The following is a 27514-nucleotide window of genomic DNA, read 5'->3' on the forward strand; positions in this document are numbered from 1 at the left end:
TGTACCCTTCTCGTCGAAGATTTAAGGGAGCAAGGGAGCGACTTCCTCCCTTGCTAGCACGAGCCCTGTGATTACTTCCGGTCCCCGAATTGCGACCGGAAGCTACCGGCAATTGGTTTCGCTGCCCAATTCCACTCGGATCGAGTAACGCGAGGGTTGCCAGTCTTGGAACGCTTTCACCCTCGATTAACCCTTGTTCATGGCCGGCAATACTTGCACCAGTTACTCCACAATGTAGAGAGTGGATTAACAAGCGAAGACCGATGAAAATGTAGATTGGAAAAATTAATTCAACAATTTTTGCACTCTATTCTTCACGAGGAGATTTTATACGAGCCATGATTCTCACCTGAGAAGTGGACAGGGCGAAGTGGTTGACAATTTTGTACGCCTCGTCGGTGAAGATGTCGGGCATGGGTTCTCCACTTTCCTTGGCGGCATATCTCAATCCCATCAGATGATTATCTATCCCATTTCCCAGGATATTATCGGTAAGCTCCCTTGCCTGTCTCTGCGCGGCCGCGTCGAAGAGCTCTCGGATTTGCTGCTCCTAAAAATGGCAAAGGGTTTTCTCGTGAAAGCCCATTCTATTCGGAACTACGAACAAGAGTTTAACTTGGCCAAAGCCGTGCAGATAATTTCCCATCGCCCGAAGACGTCGTTTAAACGTCGATCCCATCCCCCGCGGTAACGAAGAAGGGTACACGATTACCAACCCTCGTCTATACCTCTCCATTACCGAATATCGGAACGAGGAGAATGTTTCCAGCTAAGTTTACGGGAGACGGATCACCTGAAATAACAATGGCGTAACGAAGACAACGTGCACTAATTTTATAGGGAGAGCTCGAGCCCAGAGAAAATAAGGAATACCCTCTCGATATTTGCAGGCTACTCGAGAGGGGCGCAAACACTCCTGGGTAACGAAGGTTCGATCCTCGACTCCGATCGTTATCCTTTCCTCGATACCTTGCCACCTCACCTAAACAATTGCCACGATACGTTAACATTTTACCGAATTAATTACCACGGGTGCATTGCAGGAAAGAAAAGGATGAAGAAATGTTCTAATCTACGAAATCAACGATCCACGCCGTGAAAAAGAAAGATGGCGGCCATGCGGATGCAACGACCTAAGTACCCCAGTCGACGCTCCATTTTGCCACAACGAGGCGAAGCTCTATCACACGGTCGCTACCGAAAAATGCGAAGATTCAGTTACACTGTAAATGGTGAACTGAACTCTTTTGGTTCCGTCCTCTTGATCGGCGTATCGTTGATCAGCACTTTGGGATTCAGGGTCGCCCTGACACATGGCCTTCACCCAGGCGAGGGTTTCAGGACTGGCAGCTCTGATGCAGTCGACACGACCCAGGGCGAATCTCCGTATACCTGCACTCTCGTACGTGGCCACCAGACATCCGTGCAACCTGAAGAAGATTACCGAAACTGGTACCACTACCTGCACCACCCCCGAAAACGAGTCGCGCAACTTCCCCTTTCTTTTTTTTAATTTTTCACCGATTTTCCTACGTCCTTAGAATAAGTCTACATACTTGAAGTACGTTAGCTGCAAGGCCAGCTGTATGTAGGCATCTGGACTGACGCGGCAGGATTTAACGAAGTCCTGTGCGTACTCCTGGAAGCACATCACGCAGAGGTCGAGGTCCTCCACGAGCCTTTGCAAAAGGAACGAGATGTTACTATAGAGGTACTTTTCCTAGGATTTTAAGTATATTCTTACTTTTAATATTTCCGTATTTTCGTATTTTCACATTTTCACATTTTCACATTTTCACATTTTCACATTTTCACATTTTACATTTTTCACATTTTTCACATTTTCATATTTGCACATTTGCACATTTGCACATTTTCGTATTTCCGTATTTTCGTATTTTCGTATTTTCGTATTTTCGTATTTTCGTATTTTCGTATTTTCGTATTTTCGTATTTTCGTATTTTCACATTTTCACATTTTCACATTTTCACATTTTCGTATTTTCGTATTTTCATATTTTCATATTTTCATATTTTCACATTTTCATATTTTTCAAGGGACTTGCTCTTATGGGGCCTAAAAGTAATCAAAAATGTTTAATCGGATCACTCACGCATCGAATGCAGTCATCGCCTCTCTGATGTCGTTCAGACTCTGTTCGGAAAGGGTCCACTCGAGTTTCTCCGGTGCCGGAAGATGCGATGGCACCTGGTTGTCATCAGGGGGTGACATGGCGTCCACTCTCTCCGTGAGCTCCTCGAAGGTCGACAAGACGGAAGAAGCCTCCCCGGTGGAGTGCTCGTAGTTCATGCCCCACAAGCCGTCCTGAAAATCGGGATGTTGACTAGAAATAGACCCAACGAAGCCAGGACTCGCTCGACGAGAGTTTCACAAGCGTCTCGCTTGTGACAATGAGTCCTTGGCACACTTGTCGATGCCTCCAACGTTCTCCATTCTGGCGTAATGGCGACACCTAATCAATCATTTTATTACCCACGGCAGGAGGGCCGTGATTAAGATGACGTTTCGGGAGGATGGCTCGTCTCCGAGTCTTGACGCTGACACGGGTAACAAAGTACCTGTCTAATGAACGATCTTTAAGGCAATTTATATGAGAAGCATGAAACGTGCCAGCATCTCGGAGACAATGATATCGCTCGGGACGTCACTTGCTGCATGTTTGATGAAAATGATAACGCTAATCTGTCTCGATTTGACGTGGGAATTTTTTTTTGTTCAGGTCTTCCGGGATTTTGGGTGCTTCTCGGGAAGAGGAGATTCGTGGACCGCTGGAGAATTTAATCTGGGGAGATGACCGCAAGGGTGCCGATCGTCTCTGCCGAAATAAAACGAAATCCTTGACGCGGGACATCGGGGTTAATCTTGGTTTATGCCGATTTAAATGGGCATTACCTTGCCGAGGATTAGCTGCACGCTCTTGTCGTACCAACGATTGCACCCGAGATGCCGGGACCCGCCGCCGTGAAGAGCATGATGAAGAACGTTGGCGTAATCGCGCTCGCCGATCCATCGATCCTCACTTCTATAAGGATTATTAAACGTCGCTGGAAGGACGTCATCGTCGATGCACACCACGCAGAGACAGCGCTCCAACAGCTCGAGATTGTGTCGATTGCGCTCGTCTGAAACGATAAGGACGAATCGCTTTATACGTATGTTTACCATCTCAAACGTACCTATCAAAATGAGCCAGGTTAAATTTTTTTGTCTTTTTTTCTTATCTTGGATTTTCGACCAGCATCTCGCTTATTGGATTTCTCAAGGGTTGATATCTTCTCAAATTCGCCAGGTCAAATTTGAATAAATTTTATACCGAGATTTTCGGTCAGGACCTCGCATCCTCGTACGTTAAGCAGTTACCGCACCGCTTATTCGATTTGTAGGTCGCGCCAAGGGTTGGGAAAGGTCCGGGTCCGGATTAGGGAGCTAATGGGAATATTGCGAATATTGGTGCAAGGAGGACGGTCGGATAATTGTAGGAAAGGTTAAAGGTGACGCAAAGGAACGCGATCCTTGGCCTGTCCTGGATGTCGCAATGTGCAATTACCGCTCAAAAGTATTAGGAAAAAAGTTCAGCGAAATGATAATCGCGGGGATAATAATTACGATTATTCTATACGAGACAATTTCTGTCAATATCTCAATTTGTAAATTTTATCGGTGCTCCATAATTCTTGTCTCGGATAAAAAGAAAAATAATTCCACGCCTTACTTTTCAGCAATTCTTCTCTCGCCTTCGCCCAGACCGGCCTCCGATTGGCGGTGAGCACCCCGACGAGAGGAGTCCTTGGATCGGGAGGAATTTCCATGATCTGCAGGATCTGCTGGGTCAATTCGGATTCCGTGACGCGTCCTCGATCCGAGGCCCTAACTGGGATGCTGTAAAACTGAGGAAAAATTCTCCTAATTAATAATTCTTCCCAGAACGGGGCAAATTCTTCGATGTCTGATAAGCTTTTATTTTATGTTTCAGGAGGTTGGACATTAGGAGGATTTGGCACCTGGTTGTGATGCGCTACTATGATGTGATCATCGGAGGAAGGTCTGTCGAAGACGACCCGTTCGTCGAGGTCCTTGCCGGGTCTCCTGTAGGTGATAAGGGACTGATAATGCTGGGCCATGCAAAGGGGCTGCCAGGACTTCCTATCCTTCGTCTTGACTCGTTCCACTTCCAGTCCGGACCTTGAAGAACGGAATCTCTAATAGAGCCCTTTCTTCGGCAGTCTCTCCCTTCGTCTGCTCAACCACGAAGGAAGTTCCTCTAATCGGGGAATCCGAGAGCAGGAAAAACGTTCTCGAGGAGGCAGTTCGAGCTCCTCGCCAAAGGACCAGACACTACCAGGAGGGCTTTCAGACCTCCACGGAGTGGCATTCTCTTTGCCATGGGTTTCCATGGATCTTAGAATCCGGATTTCCTCGAGGTAGTCCAAATTGATTTTAGTGCGGCTTCTTTTTGTCCGCTCGAAAGCCCGCGAATAACGCGAGAAGAAAGGAGGGGAGGTCCCGAGGACTCCTCTCCGTCTACTCCTGGAGGGAGGAGTTTTCACTCATTCAGAAAAGTTCATTTTGTTCCGTCTCTCTCTTCTTCCTATCCCTGGATAATCGAGCCGAGGTAAAGGGAATTAATTTAGCCTGAATATCAGGATCGCGTTGCGGAAGTAATCGGAAAAATTCGAGCTTTATAAATTCCCAGGGATATTTGTGTAGCAGTAATTGCGTTCTCTGTCGCCAAAATGGCCGCGATAAGTTGGCGAATAATTAAAGTCGCTTTAATTACGCGGTATTCCGGCCTAGTAGGTAATTAAAGGAGTACTCGAAACGCGAAAGTACTCGAGAGACTCCCCATCTATCTTTCTCTGATGTCGCCATCCCGCAGAGACGTGGGTAGACAAATCGATTCTCCTCGTTGCAGTGTCCTTCCATATTTCCAGCACGTGTACCTAAGTACTCGTACCGACCTCACGTGACTCATGACTCTCCTAAACTTTACAAGACCCTTGCGAATCATAAGACTCGCAGCCCTCGCAAGTCGAGGCTGCGAGGTAAAAAAAAGAAATTAGTCCAACGCATCACATCAGGGTCGAGCCGACGTGGAAAGTTTTGTCAGACGCGAGACATTTATTTTTTTTTCACCCCTTTATATGTAATAGTTCGTTGTAAAATAATAATCTAGGGGGAAACAACGTTATTAACGAATTTTCTCACCTGTCCAGCAGTTCCTGAAAATCAACGAGCTCCGTCAGGTACCGAGCAAGGAAGACGGCAGCCTCCCGTTGGTTGGAGAACCTCTTCGGCTTTGCAACAATACCTGGATTGCTGTTAATTGGCAGAGCGAGAGGTACCGAGAGGTACATGTCGTTCAACCACCAATCGGTTGCCTGGAATCAATGGATATGGATTTCACTTATAAATATTTCAAATTGGAGCCATGGAGCAACGAAGAGAGGAAGACGTGCCTGCAATTTTAGAATTTTTATAATAATCGTTATTTAGTTATTGCCTTTTAATTTGCATACTAACACAATGGGGGATGATATAAGGGGTCCTGAAAATCAATTCCGAGGCCCAACTTGGAGAGGGTTTCCTCGATTCGAGGGAAAATTGGCGCTCGTCGCCTCTTCCGCTGCCTAATCCGAGTTTAATGACGCGACGTAAATCCGCGGCGCGGTTGTTGGAAATTAAAAAATAAATCTCGCCCTGCAGGTCCGCCCGGGCGGGATCGATTGTCTCCTTGGCGGCCGGAATTGCTCGTCTTTTCCAGTCACCCTGTAATTTTCCGACTGTGCCAGGAATACTTGCGACATAGATAATAGCTGCCGCTGTCACGCTGTCATTCGACTGCGAGACACGTAGGACGGTCAAACGTTGTCAGAATTGTTCCGCGAGGCTGATCGATTGTGCAAATTTCTCAGATTCGATTCGAGAAATGTGGCAATTGGATGGCAAATTGCCAAGAAAGGGGCACGTGATGTCCCTGCGTATGCTCCTATTATTTTTATTGACATCTGATAAGAAACGTCAGAATTTCCCTGCGATGAAAACCGACTGTGCAAATTTCTGAAATTCGATTCGAGAGGTGGCAACTTGCCAAGAGAAAGGTGCACATGATGTCACCGTATATGCTCGTATTATGTTTATCCGCACGTGACTAGAAACGTCATAATTATTCCGCAATTAAAATCCATTGTTCACATTTCTGAGATTCGATTCAAGAAATGTAGCAGTTGTCAGGATAACTGCCAAGAAATTGCACGTACCGCTGTAATAGTTGGTATTATTTTTATAGTGACAGTGATTTTCCACAGGGATTTTTTTTTTTCTTTCGTAGCACTATCTCAAATGGTTGTAAATCGTGCATGAAGGTAATTTCTCGGTGGAAATGATGCGTTAACCTCGAAATTCACCCACCGACTAACAGGTGGAAATCGAAATCGGTTCTAGAGCATCGGAGAATATAGAATCGCTGCATGTGGTGTATATATAGATTTCCCCAATGGAGTGCAATATATGTGTACATGTATATAAAGGCAGAGGAGCCTCCATCCTAACTATAGACGGTCTCGACCCACGAGTACTTGGTGTATTTATCGACTTCAGGTACGGTCTCGTGAAAGATTCACGAGGCTCTACGTCCATCACAGTGACCCAGATCGATCACGGCATTTTCCAATCGACTCAGTTTTTTGTCGCACGATATCCATTTTCAGCCGGGATAATTGCGAATATGCATCGCTTAACTAGGTTTAAGTAACGACTTGTATAAAATTCAGACAATGCCTTAGAAAATCGCTTCCGCGATTTTTCTTCACCTCGCAAACGAGCTGTGAGGGGATCGTAAATCGGTCGTAAATCTAATAGAGGCTTCTTGAAAAATTCCTAAGGAAAAACGAAAGGTGCAGAATTCGTTGCGGAAAATTTACGCGCAGGCGGGACGTTTACGCGGCGGAAAATGGCGATTAACGAGCCTGCAAATGACGTTTACGAGTGTAAAGACTTTTGCGGTTAAACGTTCGACGGTCTCCAATCGATTTCGGAACGAGTTTTCGCCCTTGTTAAAAAAAATCGCAGAATCGGCCGATCGAAGTTCTCTGGCCAAGAAAAAACCGATTCTCTCAACTCCGCGTTTAACGACAAATAATAATTACTCCTGCGTCGATGATGGCGCGGTTAATTCCACCGAACGAGCTAGTGCCAGAGGTGAAATAAAACGCTGATTTTCTCGGGCATTGATTGGCTACTTAGCCTGTAATCTCACGCATCGGTTAATTTTAGCCGAGCCTAATGGCTTTGTTTAAGGTTAATCACGTAATATGAGGTGCAGACCTTCAAAGAGATATTTATTAACAGGGGCTCCCCCTCTGAAATCCCCGATTAAACCCGAAACCCGTGAAAATCCGCGATTAGTTAACCGAACCGCACACTTTTTTCTCGAAATAAATGAGAGAAATAGGGTAAATAATATTAAGTCGGCATTAAAATGGCAGGTGATCTGGAAAATGGACGAGACAGGATGTGTATTTACGGGTTGTCAAAATTCTAGCGGGTGAAACGTAAATAACGCGCATTAATCGCATTTAAAGAGGGCGTAAATCGGAGCAGTTTACGTGTCGCCATTACTTTTCCAATCGGGGTGGAGCGGCTCCTTTGACCTTTGGGAAAATTTCCGCAGCTCCACCTGATTCCGCCTGCGGAAATATTGCTCCCTCTCTTCGTGTGCGACGATCGTTACACGCATGCGAAATTTTCGTGTGCCGCGGATTAAATCCTCGAAGGGCGAGTCGAGTTCGCTCAATATTCGCTCGCGCGTGCCGAAATGTCACGAGCGATTTCATGTCCCTAGACGACGCCAGAAATGCGGAAAATTGTGCATGAAATTCCGAGAGGAGTCGTTCCATCCCTTCCAACGTCCTTTAACATGAACACTGAACAAGGCTGCACCGATTCGATGCTCTTGCATGCATCGCGAGCACGTCTTGATAAGGTTGCCGCAATCGCAGATAATACAGTTCTCTCGGCGGGTCTGCGGAATAATTTACGTAATCCGGGGTTTTGCCATCGCGGATCGTTGCCACGCAATTTCTGTAACCCTCGAGTTTCGCGCCTAAAGTAATATCGCAAATTTCTGCCCTGTTACTTTTAATCAGTGAATACTTTTCTGCGAGGCGATCAAGAGATTCCGATATTTATTATTAAATATGGACCGCGGAATATTATCCAGTGAATTAATCACCGGATTTTTATATATCGCGAGGGATGAGTATTCTAGAAATTGAGAAGATTTTATATATATATCTTTTGTTATTAGATAAAAATTGAAAGATGGGCATCTCTTTGGGGTCTTCTCCAGCATCCGGTCGGAACGAGATCAAGTCGTCGATTTTGCGAAACCGTGTCCCTTCTCTCCGTAATTCCTGGCTCGATAATAGGACGACCGGATCGCGTGATCGATGCATTAAGAGAGCCTCGAGTAATGTGGATTGCTCATTGAATTACCTGCAGTGCCCCCCGTCCCACGGACTTTAATAAACCCAGAGATCTGGTCTTCTCGGCGGGCGTTCGCTTTGTCTGCCCCTCGAGACCATCTCTCAAAGTCGGAAAGAGACGGAGCCATCCTCCTTTTACCTCGATTTCGTAATTTTGCACACCTCAGAGGAGAAATAACGCTCACCGCTCGCTCGAATCCGAGCAAAACGAGTGCGTGCACTCTAATCGCTTCTCGCGTGTACTTATCACTTGCGGTTTAATATGCCGATTGCGATAAATCTGGCCTCCGACGCTTTCACCTATTTTCTCGTCTCAAGAAATGCAATTTAATTATTCCGAATTAATTAAACCGTTAACCGTGAATTTGTCGGATTTTTCTTTCGAAGGTTAACGAGCGCAATTTCCCCCGATCTTGCAGCAATATTTACCCGGTGTATGGCGACTGCAAACATTACAGCAATCGTGACAACAAATCCCGCGAAAAGTGCCAATCCTATCTATCATATAGCCTTCGCTTTTCAGCTGGTGGCTTAACATTCATAGACATCACTCGTCGACATGTTTGAGCCGAGGTCTGTTGAATGCTCGCTTAACGAGCGTAGATCTACTATTGCGACAAAATTCATGTACTCTTGCCTGTGAGGTAAGAGATCCCGGCAATAATAATAATGTCTTAATGCGTCCGAGGGTAATTGCAAATTTGCGCGGTACACGTGATAACTCGATCGAGTGCCGGTCGTCGTTACGTGGCGGAATCGACGGATCGAATAGTCCTGCAGGACGATATTAATTACAGGACGGAATGACACGTCGTTAAATGAGGTGGAGGATCGTCGATTAATTTCGACACAGAGACCGCGTCCTGTTAATAAATCCCTTCGAAATATGACCTGATTAATATCGAAATAAATATAAGACGTCGAAAAGGGACGGCTCGATATCGTTCCTCTTGTCTCTCGGAAATTGGAGGATAAATTTGGATGTGTTATTAATTGCAGAGGTGGAGTGACGCAGCCCTGGGAACGAGGTCGAGGGATCCTCCAGGATAATCGAATGGTTTCGGAGGATCCGGTTACCGAGGGATGTGCACTGGCTCGTCTTCGGAACGAGGGATACATGTACGGAACGTAATTCAACGGTAATAATTCTCCATGAAATGGTAACTCCTCGATTCACCTCTCGATCTTAGATTCCCTGAAATCGCAAAACAAGTTCGTTCTGGTTCCGAATATTATCAATAGGTTATTACCCTTTATTATCCCATATCCTCTATCAGGCAACGACGGAACTGAAAATCCCAAAAATTGGTCCCAGTCCCTGGCCTTTTAATTTTTTTACTCGACTCAATGGACCGGATATCAACTGCAGATTGAAATACCAAAAATGAATGCACAGGTTTATACATTTTTTTATTAAGTCTCACAGGTGTCAAATGGCAGTAAATGTTATTAGAAAAATATCCAGGATAATGATCAAGAGTTAATGCTTCCAACTTTTGTCGAGTTTCTTCTAAGTAGGTTATAAATTATACGAGGAAATTACAAAAATGTTTTTCTTTTTCATTTTTTTTTTCCTTCAGTCGGTTCAAGAGCTCTTGGTGTTCGAAGTTTCGGCCGGAGACATCAACCCCATGGACGCGTGTTCCCGGTGTCACGTTACGGAGACTTCAACGGGGGTTGTAGCCCGAGTGGGAGTCAGGGTCGACATAGTTTCGCTTCTCCTGGCGAGCGCGATAAGGCGCAAACGCGGCCTTATCGACCCCGCGACACGCGACGCCCGTCGCCGTTCGTTAGCCCGTCCTTTACGGGGATGTACGTACACGTGGGCACGCCTGCACGTACACGATGGTACATGGGTCGGTACATGCGAGTGATAGTACACTCGCATCCCGTGTACGCGGCCTGTACCGAGGATGCCCGACCCGACTCGACCCTTTCCACAGGGCTAATGAAGTATCGCGTTAAATGCGAAACCCGATATATCGCGAAATACGGACGAAACGCCCGAATACGGGGATGTACGGAAGAGCATCTCCGGTTACCGATAGCAACCTGATAAGCGCCGGAAGGGAACTTAGTAATTAACCCTTTAATTTCGGCGGCAAAAAAAGGTACCAATTGTACGGCGATAAAAGTGGTAAGAAACAAGTGAAACCTAAATTTAGGGGCTTTTGATACACACAAGAGTGATCCTGGGCGTTCTTTGTATAATATAAGGATTAAGGGAATGTGAAAGTGACATCCGAAGAGTCAATCGTTCGTGACACTTTCCTCCGAACTGGGTGTACCGGATCGTTTGAAATTTTACAATACGAATATGGAGGCTATAAGGAAGGTTTTGACATTCATGATATTTCAATGTCTTGAAAGTTTGTTTGTGGACATTTAAAAAATTTTCTTCTAATCATTGTGAAATTTCAAGGGGGTCAGGACCTTCCTTGTAGCATTCATTTTCACGTTGTGAAGTTTGAAACGATTAGGTACGTCCAGTCCAGGGAAAAGTTTCATGAACGAGATGACGTGACACCTTAAGGTGGGAATTTAAACAGTGTCTGATCGACGACCAGGAATTTATCGATTCAGGTGTATTAGGAGGTTCCTTCTGGAATATATAGAATTTTAGAGTTTGGTCTCGGATTAATTCGGCTCTTCTGTCGCCGCGTTGAACTCGATCCGCGAGGGATCGATCCACGTCGGGGTGGAGACCTAGAGGAGACTTCGATTCCGGAGCTTCCAAGAGGAAAGGCATTCCAGGACTCTGGTTTCGAGGACCTCTCCTCTTCCTCCGAATTTTCATCCCTCGAAGCATGATTCTTCCCCGAGGAATAAATTAATCGGAAATCGATGTCGACCGGTGGGTGGAGGAGTCCGAAATAAATGTCTTTGACGTTTATCGTTCCAGCGAGGCGTTTCCCGATAAACGATAACTGCATATCGAGGTGGAAGCGTCTCCGTAGCTGCTCATAGGTGGTCGCACCCTCGTAAAGGCTAAATCGAGGATAGATCGAGAATAAATCCAGGATATCCCGGGGAGTCCTGGAAAGGGAGGCTTCCAGGTCGTAAAAGCGCCGTTTAAGGCTGCCCTGCATCTCGTCGTCCTAAAAATACCTCATAAGTAGGTGTCCTTGATTATCGAATTTCCCTTTAAACCCACCTCGAACCTCTTTTTTTGTAGGTCCGGCAGGACGAGGTCGGGCTGACCCAGATCGACGCCTCGCCTCACCTGTATCACCGTTCTCCTCCTGCAATCGTTATCCCGGATTCTGCGCACTGCTCGTATCAATCTCGAGGACACCTTCGCACCTTGCACCTTATGCGCCGGTGCCACGAGGAGGTTTTATAAATTTGTCCCCTACGTCCACTGGAAAAGCCCTGGAAGACTTCACATGAGCGAGGAGACCTCCACGTCGAAGAAGCGAGTCCATCTCGAAGACGCCCTTCGACGCGACGCGGAACTCGAAGCGATCGATGGAAATCGATGGAGGTAATACACCTTAAGGCCGAGTTTGCGGCAAACCGTTCCCCTGATTATTTCCAGTGGAGATCTAACTTCGTTTCCCGGTTCTTTAATTATTCCTCCCGTCTATTCTTGCGCGGGGGGAATTGCTTCAGGTGCGCCCTGTCCATAGATAAACCAGATCGATTGCGGCCGTTTTTCTCGACGAGCAATGTGGCTGCTTTTTTTCGTCCCACTCCATAATGCATCGCGCTGTATGGACTCGAGTAACGTCAATAACGAGTAAACGTAAACCCGGAACGCGACCTGCGTTTAAGGAATCATTTTCAAGCCACTTTCCGTGCACCTACGCCTGAACTGTACCCGGAAGAAGGAGCAGGAAAAATTCGCCATGAAACGATGGGTGCTGAAAAATTCAAGATAAATTCCAGGAAAATCCTGGAAAAGTTCCTGGAAATCTGGAAAAATTCTGAAAAATTCTGAAAAGCGTTTCAACCTCTCTCCGACCTTTCAGAGTCCACTGAGGGGCCCTGCGAATAGCGTTCCGTTTTTTTTCCCTCCTTCTTTTCCCCGAGTTCCTCGGTGCCCTGCACTCGAATAGTACTTGAATAGATACTTGCACGTGTACGTTTCCGAAGCAGGGCAAATGTCTCCTCTCGGTGAAATTTTTAGCTCTTCTATTCCAGTGCGCGCTGAATCGTCGAATAGCACGCGTCTGCAGGTAACTGCATTGATCCACTTGACCCGGCGTTGCACTCGGTGCACCCCAGGTGCCCTCCTCCCCTCTCGACTAAATTTACTCGAATCCGTCCGGACGCGCGTCGTTCCTACGACGGAATCTCCCCAGGGCTGATATCCTTGTAAACCTCCCACGTGTCGGCCATGACACATTTGTCTCGGTTTGGACGCTTATCGACGTCGTTTGTCACACCAGGAACACGACTGGGGTGTCGGCCAGGATCAGAGGGGTCCTCCTGGACCACCGATCCACCGAATCGCGATAGGACCCCCTCTTGGGACCCCCTCCCCCCCAGGACAATGTTTGGATTGCCCCACGTAATTTCAAGCCGTAATTCCGAGGCTTACCAATCTCTCCTTCTCCTAACCTTCCCAGATTTCCTCCCAAAATTCGGGAACTACTTAATTTTTTTTATTACACGAATAAATTTTTTTCCCGAGGTTTCACCCTCGATATCTTTTTTTTATTCCTATTTTCCCTTCAAACCGATGTCTTCCCTGGTTACGGGATTGATTAATTGGTTTCTAACGTTATCTGTTTTTGCTTCAGGTGTAGTATGCTCCTGGGGAGGTTTTTTATCAAATCGTGCTCTTCTTTTACTTCAAGATGCCACCCCTGGCGTATCGAACCTCGAGTGCGCCCTTCTCGGGGCATTTTCCGAGGACTCTCCAGAGGTTGAGGATAGAATTAAAGGTTAATCCCAGGGGGTCCCTCGTATCCAGAAGCGTGACGGCTCCCTCCCTGGAGTTCTGGGGGACCCCGTTGTTTTACGTCGGCGTCACAGGAGACACCATAAATATTTGCCTCCTTAAGTGCCACTGGAATATAAGACGTGGCTCCTCCGACGAGAGTCGGGACTCAAAGTCGCGGCTCGAACGGCTCGACGGGCTTTTTCTGAAGCTGGAAATCCTCTTTTCCTGTGTCACTTCCAGTCGTTCGCCGTCCCGAGGGACGCATCGATCTTATCCCGACTCGCGGTGGCCAATTTCGAGGGCGCCGCTTTTGGCTCTCGTCTACGTCTCCTCGCATCCTGTGGGAACTCTAAAAGACCTCGGACAGAAATCGACCAATACTCAAAACGGTTCAAACAAACATTGACTATTCTCAAAATTTATTTTTCTCTACGCTTTAAAATCGCACATAACCCAGACACAGAAAAGACACGTATCTATATTCGAAAACATGGCGTCGATTCTTGGACGGCAAAATTTGACTTATTTTTTAAAATTTTGTAAAAATATTTATGTCACTCCTGGAGATTGTTGGTCGATGGTGATGACGAGGAGGATCTTTTTGTAAGGTGATGAAAGTTATTTGTCAATTTGTTAATGCTTTTTTTTTTATTTTATTTTTTGGAGGATTCCTCCGCGCGCCACTTCCAGGCGTTTGCAGGGACGTCCCTCGGGAGGCGTCGAGCTTATCCCGGGGGTGGCCAATTTCGTGAAGACCGCTCCTGGGTCTTCGGGGGCAGAAGTGCCCCCGGAACGACGGAGGCCCCGGTAAAGAATGGCCGCACCCGCGCCGGAGGGAAATCGCGCAAACCAGGGGCGGCCACCCCCGGTTCGTTGTTCGCCGTATCACCGCGCAATCCCGCAGACAATCCGCAGGGCTTAGTGCTGTTTCAACAAGGGATTACTCGCGGCCCCGTCGCCGACGATACTCGATCTCCCTTCCTCGGGGACAAACATTTAAATTGCCTAGATTAGCGGAAGCGCCACCATGCCCTTCGATTCCGGGGGATGATCCAAGCGAGTCGGCGAAACTCGACGTCAAGGGTTGCGAGAACCTGCCCCCGTAAAAAGATCGTATGAATACACCTTGAAAAATATTGCATTTTCCCGCCGAGAGGGAAGATTAATTCCATTGCTTCTTAGGGACCCACGGAAAATTCCGAGTCCTTAATGAATATTAAATTATCAGAAATATTTTATTTCGTGACGTTTAAAAAGAAGAAACACGTTTGTCGAAAGGGCACCTCCTGAAATTTTAGAAATTTTTTCTCTTTAGCTCGCTGAAAAATTTCTTTTATCCGGAAATATATATAATTTCCTTGTCTCTTGGAGTGCTTTAGACCGTGTAGAGTTCTAAGAGGGATTCGGTGGAAATGTCAAATTTTAATATTGGGAGTTGAAGGAAATTTCTTAAATTTCCTATCCGATTAGGAAATGGTCCCTTGTCTCGATCCCTGATACTCGACTCGACGTTTGGGTATCGAATTTCGGAGAATCCGAGGAAACTTTTGCTCTCAGGCTCGTGTCTTCTCTCCTCCTGGGTGGCATTACGAGATTCCACTTTCCCCCGAAGACGTCTGCGACCCACCTCGTCTCGTGCCCCCATTTCCACCCCTGTGTGTAAAAAGAGACAGAAGAGGACCCGCCGATATAAATATGATCCCTCGACATCAAAGATGCCGGCGTTCGTTTCCTGCAATAATCCGTTTCGCGAACTCGTTTGAAGCCGCCCTGGGAGAAACAGCGCTTCGAGTAATTGCGGGCCGAACTTACCGCAAAGTTCGACCCTTCGTTACGACTCGAAAGTAATTGCTCTCGCGTACTTCTCGGCTAAGTCGAGCACGAGGGTAAAGTAATCGCCACCCCCTTTCGGCCCCTTTCCTCCGGGCTTTCTTGCACCGTCTTCCAGGACTCGCACGGCTGATTTACGTGCAATTTCCTGTTTCAAGTATATCTCTAATATTCCAATTTAATATACCTCCTACATACCTACTTTAAGTACCCGTCCCTCGTATCTCCACTTTAAGTACGCCGAGACAAATATCGGTCACCTCAAAAAAAAAAAAATACGTGACAAAAATCCTGCGATTAAATACGTCGAAAGAAACGTGGTAAAGAAAATTCGTTTAAATCAACGATGTACATTTTTCTTGTCGACGAAATAATTGTTTCTTGGGATTATACATGAATCAGACAGCAGCGTATATTTGTTTCAATTAATTAATTTGTTTTTTCTCAGTGTTCGCCTTTCTTATATACCTGTTCCTTGTGTACCTTATTCCTACTATTCCTATTTTTAGCACGTCTCTCACATTCCTATCTTAAGTACATCTCTGTAATGTTCTCAGGCGTAATCTCCATTATCAGAAAAATTGCACTTAATCGACCGGCGAGTCGCGTGACAAGGGGGCACCTTTCTTCGGGGCGTTCTTCGGGGTTAAAGGCCCGATCGAGCGAACCGAACTCGCCCTTTAAACTCGGCCGATGTTCTTTTCGAGGCCGCGAGTTCGCCTTTTATCGGCCCCAGGACAGAGGGAGCATCTCCTGGGAACTCCGCTCCCGATCTAACACGATCTAACGAAACGCGGGGCTGTTAAAGGGAGCGACAAAGCCGCGTCTCATCCCTCGCCTCGACGTGGCGAGAAAAAGCCGCGGAAAACGAATAAAATAAAGAGACCCTCTTCGAAGAGCTCTATCGATTTATCCAGAAGGCCTCCCACCTCGTGACACCTTGAAAATCGAAGAACTCGAGTCAATTTACGCATGCAATGAATAATTATTTTTTTCATTAAATTTATAATATAGAGGGCTCATTTGGAGTGATTTAAACTTTATCATTTTTGTGGGTCTTTAAAGAAAATGACAATTTTATCTGGACTTTCAGGTGGCGCCGAATTCGTGCAGAAAGAAGTTCAATGCGAGGGAGAGAAAGAATTCCGCCTCCTCTTCGGGGTGTTCCTTAAAGTGAAGGCTAGGTAATGAATTAAGGTGTAGGATGGTACGTCCAGATCGTTTTGCAGGATCCCACCCTCGAGAGGTCTTGGGGGGTTGTTGGGAAAGTTAGGAACAGGGATGCCAAAAGGACACTTCGTCCTTCCGATCCCGAAGAATCCCCCAGCTAACTCTCCTAATGCCGGTCTTTTCGTTAACGGATTATCCTGTATCCTCGGAGGTCCAAAAAAGATTCCTCCTTGCGAGGAACTTTTTTGGGGTGCGGAAACTCCGGAAGAGGGATCTCCTGGAGGGCGTTTCTACCGGGAATTTAGGTTCCTGATGGAAGGATCAGGGTTTGTATTTAATTTTTCATGAGAAACAATTTTTTGTCCAGGAAAGGAAGTTAGAGGGAAGAAGAAAGGGTAACCATTTCGTGTTCCCGCAGGAACAGGATCTGTGGGTAGAGCTGGAAGGACGAGCAGGAGCCATAAAGCTTTATTGCTCGATCTTATCTCCTCGCTGGACCAACTTGGAGGGAACCAGGACGTGATCACAAGGACACGCGTTGTCTTTTCGCAGGATCCCTTCGAATGGCCTCCGAGTTCTCGGCCCCTTGTTTCACCTTCGTTTCAAGGTCCTACCGAAACCTCCTCTCTTTTGTCTCTCGCTCACGTACCTCCTTATTCCACCCTCCACCCTCTGGACCGCCCTTGGAGGTGGGCAACCCTCGCAAATAGAGAGGGACGACGGAGGTCCTGCTGGACTAGCTTGGTAAGACAAAAGTAAAACATCCCCCACACAACAAACACCCCTAAATCCCCCTTCATATTTCCCGCTTCTTAAGGTCCTCGTTTAAGGTTTACGCGCTTTTTCAGGATTTCCTTGCCGGTGTGAATTTCCATGATTCTTTGGAGACCCTCGCATGATTTAATAAATCTACCGAGGTGGTCGCGAGAAGTGCCGGAAGATATATTAATAATTAATATGGGTTTCGGTTTGAAAGGAAAAAAAATATATTTCTGAAGTTTTATAGATTTATCTGTGAATTTTGTAACGACGCAATATTTCAAGATCCTCGAGATCCTTGTTCCACGGTTTACCCGAGTTTTCAGGATTTCTTTGTCCGCAGGTGCGAATCTCCGTTTCGGGGGATATAAACGCGGGTGGAAGGCGACTTTAGGGAGTGGACAGGGGGCGGGTGTCCGCAGGGGTTGCAGAGCCGAAAGCTAATATTACGGAACCCCGCGGCGAACTGGAAAATTTCATTGCGACTGCCATTATTCGTCCGGGCAAATTCAATTCGAATTACAAGCGCTCGAATTACGAGGCCCGCCGACGAATCCCGTCGAACGAGCGAATAAAGCGAGGAGCATATTTTTGCTCGAAATGAGAAATTACCCCCTTCCCTCGTATAAAGAAGTTTTCGACGCCTCGCTAAGCGCGCTTTTTCTCCGGGGAATAAGCTAGAGAAAATGAAGGGAAAATTCCGGAGCGAAGTTGCGCCGCTCGGCGTCGTTTTAAAAAAATCTAAAAGAGGAGTTAAAAGGGTTTGGGAACCCTGGAAAATAATCTCATGGTTCCCATACAGGTGCACCATCCCCTTGGTAAATGTTTACTGAGATCGAGTCGCCTTCGGTCGAGGGGCGAGATCGATCGCGACGTTGAAATCGGCACAATCGATACAATCGACCTCCTCACGGGGGAGAATTTCGATTTGGGAAAGTGGCGGAAATACATTGTCGCCGAGATTTCCCGGACATTTCGCCACCCCTGTCGAAGGTCGCGAGGAAGCAATCTCCTCGCGACGTGGCCGCGAATTGCTTCCCGTTCGATCTTGCTCCTCCTTTCTTGCAAGTTCCTTCCCCATAACTCCCCCGTAGATGGAACTAGGTCCTCGATTCCCTTCAGGGGGTAACGTCCCCCCAAAGGCCGAAAAACTGGTCTTCATTATCCCCGAACAATCCAAGAACATGCCGAGATACTCCGCCTCCATCGATCGATCTATCCATTTTTCCAATAAACTCCACCTCCCCAAATAAGTCAGAAAATGGATTTAAAAAAACTGGGCAAATTTTACCCTCTTTTTAATTTTGAATGTAATCTCAAGTTTCCAGAAAACCCTTTCCTTTTCCGTTATACGTACCTCCATTGTTCGTTGTTCCGAGGTAATGCCCTCCCCCTTTCCTCCCCTTCGGCCAACAGAACGTCGAAACGTCAGGCGAGCTCGGCCGCGCCCCGTAAATCCATTTATTTATTTATTTATGTGCCACGGGGGTTTTGCGCGGGGTGGGTTTTACGGGGAATACGCAGGGGAAGGTAGCCCCCCATGCATAGGACAGATCCCGCGGGACATCAGGGGGATCGCTAAAGTCACGGAGCGGAACCCCCTGGAAGCGCACCTACACCCTTGCCTCTGCACGTACACGCGCTAACGGGCCACCATAAGGGTGGAATTCTCCCGAGGCTCTCGGGTTCTGAAACGAAAATGGTGTTGTGCCATTTAGTCGGGCTCGGAGCCGTCCGTTTTCGTTTCCTCTCTTGCCTGCGAGCGAATATTAAAAAACCGCCCTCGGCCACGCGCGGCCTCTCCCGTTTCGACGTCTTCGGCGTTGTTCCTCCACTTTTAGCTTCTTTATTTTATTTAAGCCTTTATTTGCCCCAGACTCGCCAGAAATTCGGAAGAAATTTCTTGAGCGAGGGCTTATCTTCGGAATTTAATTTTCAAGGGGATTTTCGTTTAGAAATTTCATCTCAGAGACCTGGGGTTTTATTAAGTGGAGTGGAATTGCCTTTTGTTGGTCAGACAGGAGACTTACCCAGTTCGTGGTCCTTTGCCTACGCTCCAGGAGACGCTGCTGGAGCCTGGGACCAGGACCCGCGAGGAAGGCCTTCGCCAGGGCACGATTCCTCTCCAGGTGCGCAGGTGCCACCGTCTCCACCTGCGCCAGGTACTTCCTTATGGTGGACTCCAGCTGCGGCACCGGCAGGCTCGGTAGAGGCTCGTCCTTCTGCGAATTAAATTATCCTCAATTTCTCTCATCCTTGTGATCTACATATACCCTGGAATTTAATTCGCAATTTTTACCAAGGTGTTTATTTATTAATTCCATATCCACGGGAGGACTAAATCTATCAGGGGGTTCTTGAGGTACCGCAACCAGTCTGGGGTAAAATGACATTTATTTTATCCAGATAAGAAAATCGCTCTTTACAGGATCTCGTCTCGACCTCGACCGAGGATAAGAGAACTCCTGGATCAATCGTCGAGTCTCGCTCGGCTGATGCCCTTACTCCTCCAGCCACCCTGAGGGGCCCTCGAGTGCCAGGGCGCCGGCACGCACCGGCCCTTACTGCGGCTCTGTCAATTGTAAAATAAAGAATCAATCGAGAAACGAAGCGTGGCTGCTCGAGAGGGTCCGGGTCCACACGGTTCGTTGATCAGAAATCCCCTTTGCTGTCCTAACGAGACCGACCCCGCGTGCTCTTCCCTCTCCGGCGAGAATTTATTTTGGAGACAGGGTGCACTTCTTGCAGTCCGTCATACTGCCCTCGCATGGACTCGATGGCAATTATTTTCATTAATAATTCCATTAAGTCCTCCCCCTCCGTCGGAAATTAATCCTGGACACGATGTGCGCAGAAAAAGTCGTCATCCCCTCGATGGATATTAATTTTATTTATTAACATTTCTGTTAATTCCGCCTCCTCTGGGAATTAATTTCTGGCGGGATTTTCTATCCTGCGCTCAAAAATCGTCACTCGCTGAAGGACATTTTCTTTTTCTTTTTTATTTTTAATATCGTTTACGTCAAGTCGAGCACGTTATCGCCTCGACGACAAAGACATCCTCGATCACCGGGGCGTTTCGTTTTATATCCAAGGCAATCGGGCCGCGAATCCGCCCCTGCGTTTCGATTCCGCGCACGAAACGAATCCCGGGTACGCGACGTAACGAGTTCGATTATCTCGGACGCCATGAGTCAGTCCTATTCTCGAACCCCCGTCGTCTTTCGTATAAAGCTATAACGGGTGTCTCGGTTCCCAGGAGGTTTCCAGCCCCGTCGACCTCATTGCTATGCACCGCTCGAGCCCCGCTAACGACCTCGCGCCATCGACCTCCTCCGAGGCGCGTAACCTCTACGTCCGGAATCGAACCACGGCCACGAGGTTACCGGAGGCCCTCGAATCCTGGATCTCATTCGTCACCTTCCATTCAACGGAAAAATAATTCATAAAAAGGGAAAAATTCAATAAAAACACCTGCCTTGAATTGTCCCAGTGGCTCCGATTAAGCACCATTGCTCGACTCGATAATAATCGGACACGGTATTTATTTCGATTTACTCGGTCCTGGATCTCATTTTAAAGATACTTGCCAATGGAAAAATAATTCTCGAAAAGACATAATTAAATAAAAACACCGGTCTCGAAATGGTTGAGTGGCTCCGATCAAACACCCTCGTTTGCTCGACTCGATAATAATCAATCGGACACGGCCTCTATTCGGACTTACTGAATTCGAAATAATTGCCCTGCCACCCTTCTCGAGCCTCCCTGCAACCCTAGACAGGTCTGTGGTTGCGTATCCTGTCGGGTGTCCATTTATATGTCCATTTACATGTTACATATGTCGCCCGCCCGCTGCCCTGATTTTGGACCACCTCGTGAAATTCCCGGGTAATAAAAAAATAAAAAGCGGGCTTCATCGATCATTGTTCCCTAGGATAATTACGTCTCTTAGAACATAGCTCACTCCTGGGGCGAAAAAGTAGAGGAGAGAAAGAGAAGATCCGTTTGAAAAATGAAAAGATGAGAAATTAGAAAATAAAGAGAAAAATGGAGGGATCTAGGAGACTCCCCAAGTGATAAGGGTTGATTGACTGGAAGGATCGAATATATGTATATGTATAAACGGGTAATATATGCGCGATAGGCACCTTGCTCCGGTCCTTCGGGAATTCTCCATGGACCGCGATGGTATGCAAACAGAGGAGGAGAATTCCGCCATGGGCGAGGGGAAACCATCGTTTGCTCGGCGGTCGGCAAAGGCGCCAGGGGGTGCTCTGGTCCTGGCAGGGGTAGCTCGGGGTGTTACTAATTGGAGGGGTGCCGAGGGGAAATCTTGTTATCTCTTAATTGCTGCGACCCTTCGTGCTCTGTTTTGCATCGACAAGGAGAGAGAGCCCCTTTGTCTCCGTCTCTTCGGCCACTCTTCGCCGTTTTTCTCCTCCTCCTCGTTCCTGCCGAAATTATCGGATTTTCTCATCGCACGGGATTTTTTTGCCAATTTTTTTCACGCGTTTCGGGTCGCTCCGTATTTCTCGGCGACCTTTCGCCACGTTTTTCCCCGATTTTTCCCGTTTTTCCACATTTTTCTCTCTTAATTGCCTGCGACCTCGCTCGGCAATTCGCGTCTCTGTCCCAGGGAAAAGCTGTCGAATTTTCGAGCTTTCATCGAGTAAATGGAAACATCGGCTCAAGCGAATGGGAAATTGTGTGGAGTTTATATGGATACCCAATTCTTTTTTTATTTCCCTTTAATGCACCCCAAGTAATCCCTCTTTCACTGACTTCGAGTTTGCTCAAGGAACTCGATGTAAGCACCTGAACGGGAAAATTCACTCTCAAGGGATGCGGAAACTTCCTTCGTCCGGTGGTCGAAAAGTAAATTATGCCCTCCCAGGAACTTCGTAGAAGGGGATGAAAATACACCCACCCTCCCTTAGGACCCACCGGAAAATAGACCTCCTCTGCTCCATCGTTCCACCGTGAACAATAAACAATACCCACTTTGATTTCTGCGATACACACATTTTTTCTCAACAATACTTCGACCGCACAATTTTCGGTGTTTCTTTTTTCCCGCGTGTAAGAGAATTTCGTGAAACAAAATGACGATTAATTAAAAACACCCAATAATTCCCTCCACCGACGCACAATTTTCAGTGCATTTGTTTCCTTTAGTATTATTCTCCAAACCATTATTATTTTCAGGCTAAGGGAAGTACTGGACACACAGAAATCGGAAAAATTGGGGATGTGGCAGGGAACACCCTTAAGCCATAGCAACCCGACGAGGCCCAACAAATTGGCGCACCGCAGCGCAATGTTCACCCTTGCGGAGCAATTATGGATTTCGCAGGTAAGCGCACGCGCTAGGGGCTTTTTGTCGGCGAAATCGCGCAATCCGAGCGAAACTGCAGGGAATTTAATTGGCAGGACCCGCCGACAGGAAAGTCCCCTGAGTTTGGCTGGTCTTTTTAACGAAGCGACCCAGAACTTGACCCGCCGCGTGACTCCGACTCGAGCCCTCGACCCTCCTCTTGAATCGAACCTGCGTGTGCATCTAGATTATTTATCAGGGGGTTATTCACGCAAGGGGCGACTCGAAAGGCTAACGAGTGGAAGGATTTTCCACGACCGATGCAATAAATCCAAGTGGCCCATTAATGACACTTTCTCCCAGAACCGTAGAAATCCTTGGAAACCATTGATTAGTTAAATCGGAGTATCGATTCGTTACACGGGTACATAGAACAAAAACCCATAAAAGTACCGAAAGAGGGAACAAATGAGGATTTTAAATATTGTTTCTGGTTATTGCATTTTTCTTATCGACCGTATGCGTTTATAGGGATTTTCATTATAGTGTTTTTGCATTTATTTTTATTAAAAAAGTTTTCCAGGGTGAGGGTTTTGATTGTATTTCGAGGATTTGGATTTAACCTCTGACCCCTCTATCGGCGACGACCCCACCCTGTGTTGTATACATTTAGATGATATATTCCGCAAATATTCGCGCAAGGAGGGCCGAGGGGTGGCGTTTGCATGCAAAAGCGAGCAATAATCTCCTCTTCGCGAGATGTCGCTACAGAGGGAACCGTGTCGAGGCTCGAAGAGGTCCTTGAAAGCGCCTTCGAGGATCCTGCGATAAAAAACAGAGGGATGAATCCCGTTTAGGGGCGCTCGAACTCGCCTAGGTGTCCTCCAATTAAACTGGGAATAACTACAAAGGGTGCAGTTGCCTTCGATTGCCTCTGTTTTTACTCCAAGGCTTAACTTACGCCATTAGCAACCCGATATAGGAGGACGAATTCCTCCTTTCGGCCCCATTATGGCTGCACGCATATATCGAGTTTCTCGCCATTAACCTCCGACTTCGAATTTGATTCCGTTTGGAAACTGAGCGAGAGAAGAATTTCCTGCAGTTTTCAAATCCCATCCAAATCTCTATAAAAAAAATGTGTACAGATCGATTTTCTATATGGCGTTAATGACAATAAGGTGGCTTCCGATATTAATTTTGGGATAATTTCGGAAAAACACCTCGTTGCTCCAAAATGATTTAATTCGACCTGGAGTGTTTTCTTACAATTTTTAAATTATACGTATTTTTATTCACTGTATATTTTTGATAAGTCATTTGATAATTAACATTTATCATATTAACGTGGTTTTCAATGTTCACTTCCTCGTGATTTTGAAAAATCACCCCATGGGTTAATTCGATCACGGCCAGTCGGGGTGTCATCAGGGATGCGCGCTCCGGGGGTTCCGTCCCGCGCGTAAATACGCACCGGTGCGTTTATTTGCGATCGGCCTCGGGGCAACTTCAGAAGTTTACACTTAATCACGAAATGGACTGGGAATTGGAAATGGCAAACTCTCCCCCCGGCGGTGGGAGTTTAGTTAGCGACACTCGGTGTGCTTTGAAGTCGAGCGCGGAGCCTTCGGTCTCTGTCGTTCCGCTTTTCCTCCCGCCCGGTCTGTCTCTGTCTATCTAACTACCCATCTTGCTCTTTGCAACCCTTGATCATGCTTATTTACCAAAATGGACCCCCTTTCTCCGGGCGGTATCGAGATCCTCTCGATATCCTCTCTAACCAGCTGTCCAATTCTTTTATCGCCAAATGGAAGCGACCTTTCCGCCATTTTGACTAATCAGTAGATAACCTCTTAGCGTATAGGAAAACACATTGGAGAGGTGAATACGTGTAGGACTTTGATAAAAATAATTCAAGCGATGAATTTCGTGGAGTAATTAGAGGGTGCCTTCTGCACCCCTAGAGGGAGGTCGAGCCATTCGGGTCGGGCGCCGCCATTTTTCCCATAAAGGTGCGGACCTTAGTAAGGTTCCCTCATCCAGAGAACCTTAGAAAGAGCCCGGAAAGGTTCCCATATACTGCGAACCAGCCGGTCGTTAATGGGAACGCCGATTCGTGCGCCCGTAGCGCGTGTCTGGCTTTAGGGTAGTTTCCACTATACAACCCCCGCGTCACGCGAAAGAAGCATCGATCGAAGCGGTTAGGGAACCTTCCAGGAAAACTTTTCCCTCCTCCCCGCCCTCTTTCCACCCCTCCGCCTCTTTTCTGCCAACTCTCTCTCTCGCTTCCTCGTTTTCAGCCTCCGACTTCGAGGTTTGCGCGAAACGCGAGGGATTCGCCAGAAATAAAATCGCCCGACCTCGGACCTCTCCCAAGGCCGTTCACTCTGCACCTTTTTACCCCCGAGTTACCCCTTTCCACCACCCCCCAGTCACGGGAGGAATTATATAGCCTGGAAAACCTCTCCTCTTAATTCACGGAGTGCTTTTCAGAAAGGGCTCCTCTCGGGTGCATTCGGACCAGCCCTCTCGTAATTCCCTCCCTCGAGCGGTCCACCCTTCAGGTTTCCTCTTCCGCGGTTTCCTTACCCCCTGCGAACCCTCCGGCGGTGAATTTCCCGGAATAATTGGACGCGTGCCTTCGGACAGGACTTTAATACAACTTTTTCTAGGGGTAGTTCCAAGTTCCGGAGGCATACATCACCCCAGGGCCCTGAAAAACTGATTTAAAAATAAATTTTCGAGCGATTGTCCATCGTTGTCGCAAAGAGACCCGGGCGCGCGAGCTGACGAACTTGGCGCGAGACTCAGTCGAGGTGGCCGAATTGACTGAATTTCTGGGCTGGCAAGGCCAGATGGCTCGTGACTCAGAATCGGAAAATGAGTTCTGCTTAGCCTCGCACCCCTTCTGGGGCCTCCACCCCCCCACACCGATTCGTAAATAAATTAGCCGCCATCGGATGCCGCGATAAGGTATTATTTATCGTCCGCTCGTGACGTGGCTCTGCCGAGCCGAAAGTGGAACCCCTCAGGTGGCACCCTCCTATGGGGGTGAAAGCATCCCCGGATTACGTGGGCGCTCAGGTAGAATAAGCGGACTTGTGGTTCTGTAAATTACAGTTTGGGGTCGGTGCTCTCTCCTGTACTCGCGAACCTCACCCCCGAAATACTAACCGATAATCCTCGATAATCGACGCCCCGGGTAAAAAGAAATTATCGGCACGTTACCACCCTCTCTTGCAGTCTGGACACCAGCTGATGGATTCGCCATGAATGAGCTCAAATTAATCGACGGGTGTGGCACCCTCACGCCAATCGATACCTGCAGGTCCCTCCCTTTTTCATTTTATTCCTCACCTCCAGAATTTTTCCCACTTTCCCAGGAGCTCGCAAATTTCCCCTGGAAGACGTTCTCGCGCCGTGAGAGTTATGGGTTATGGGCACGGGGTTGATTGCTCCGCGTCTTCTCGTATTTCTTGTACATACGAGCCCCCTGGGGGGATTCGCCTCCCCCCTTGAAGGAGCTTAAATTAATCGATGGCGAAATTAATCGATCCCTCGTCCCTCTTTTCTCTCGTTTTTTGTACTCCTTCCGACGAGGATTTCCCTTTGACCTTGCAAAATCCAATATAAAACCAATATCGGAAGTGACACCCCGGAGTGCCTTTGCTCCCCTGGATGGAGTCTCTCCTGAAGAAAGTAATTTTCTTATGGCTGTCTGCAATTTCTCCACCACTTTTCCCAGGTGGGGGTGAATCGCTCCGCGAATCTTTCCCTGTAGATTTTGGGGGCGTTCATGGGGCCCCCTGCGTGTGCCTATTTCGATGTGCCTGTAACTCGGCAAAACCATCCCGGAAGCTCCAGGAAAGCCCTCGGATTTCCAGGGATTCAAACTCGCCGAGAAGCCGGTAGCCCGCTAAAACTTTCCTTCGAGTTCCTGGGGGCTTCCTCCCCCACCCTCGTTATCTATTCCACCCCCGGCTTGCGATTTCGCGTCCACTTTCTCACATCTCGAATGCACAGAGACCAATCGACTTTTATATATTCCATAAAAAAAAAAGAAGACAAGTTCATTGCCTGATTGCAATCTTGAAATGAATAATACTAATGAACCCGTTAAAAATATTATCCCAATAAATATTCCCAGCAAAATTTCTTCAAATTAGATTTCCAAGGACTAGTTCAGGATATATGCAGATTTATTACTTTTTTTACTTTGCTTCTCTATGTGTCCCTACAAACGCGGATAAGTAGGAACGTAAGAACGCATGCGTCCTGAAATACTTATTTAAAATTTTCTTATCGCCCTTATCGAGCGATTTCGGAGAGCGGATAAGATCAACCCCCTTGGATTTCAAAATGGCAACAGGGCGTGCGATTTGCATATTCTGCCCTCGAGCGAAACTGGCCCGGAAGCGCCCTCTGCTCGCGCATTTCATATCCCCGTCGGTAATGGCAGTGCCTGCAGGCGACGTGACGTCACCCCTTCGAGATGGGCCAGAAATTGCGTTTCGTCACGCCCGTTCCCTGGGGATCTCGCCGAGTAGAACTTACCGCCAGGGTGGACGGCGAGGAGTCTCTGGAGAGGCTGCCGAGAGTCACCAGGAGTCGCCGTGGCGCCCCCAACACCGAATCTCGCCATCCCTCTGAAAAAAATAGATACGTATAAAATTATCTGCCAAGAACAATTAAACTTCAAAGCTAACCCACGAAATGGGAACAGAGAAATCGTCGCATCGAGTTTTCCCCAAGAAAAGTAATGAAAGGTGGGAAGACGAAAATCATTGCACCCTGAAAAAAAAGTCCATTGAACCGAAGAAATATTTTCTTAATAGAAATAGAATATTTCTTTGATTCAGTGATATTTTTTTCTCCGGGCAGAAACTCGACAATGACTTATGGGAAAAATATAAAAATTGGAGGTTAAGGGTCTTTGCACCAATTTCTTATAAACAAAATCAGGAACACTTAGGGGAGGCCTTGGTAAGTAGGAAGAGAAATATCGGCGTAATTGATGACTTTACATTAATAAAATAAAAAGGCAA

At 47.2% G+C, this 27514-nt stretch overlaps 1 protein-coding gene across 1 annotated transcript in view; it reads right to left on the reverse strand.

Moving 5' to 3' along the window:
- The window catches only part of LOC105701102 (choline O-acetyltransferase), a 31494-nt gene extending 4394 nt beyond the window's left edge, over positions 1–27100 (reverse strand). The window contains exons 1-10 of the mRNA XM_012427548.2: positions 27024–27100; positions 19183–19374; positions 5228–5400; positions 4024–4204; positions 3735–3909; positions 2915–3144; positions 2115–2326; positions 1557–1679; positions 1223–1430; positions 350–550 (exon numbers count right to left, since the gene is read on the reverse strand). Coding sequence (XP_012282971.2) covers positions 350–550; positions 1223–1430; positions 1557–1679; positions 2115–2326; positions 2915–3144; positions 3735–3909; positions 4024–4204; positions 5228–5376 — 1479 coding nt within the window. The 5' untranslated portion in view covers positions 5377–5400; positions 19183–19374; positions 27024–27100. The remainder of the gene's footprint in view (positions 1–349; positions 551–1222; positions 1431–1556; positions 1680–2114; positions 2327–2914; positions 3145–3734; positions 3910–4023; positions 4205–5227; positions 5401–19182; positions 19375–27023) is intronic.
- Between the last annotated feature and the right edge of the window lie 414 nt (positions 27101–27514).

This window comes from Orussus abietinus, unplaced genomic scaffold (assembly GCF_000612105.2).
Source record: "Orussus abietinus isolate OABI.00-Male unplaced genomic scaffold, Oabi_2.0 scaffold28, whole genome shotgun sequence".
NCBI lineage: Eukaryota > Metazoa > Arthropoda > Insecta > Hymenoptera > Orussidae > Orussus > Orussus abietinus.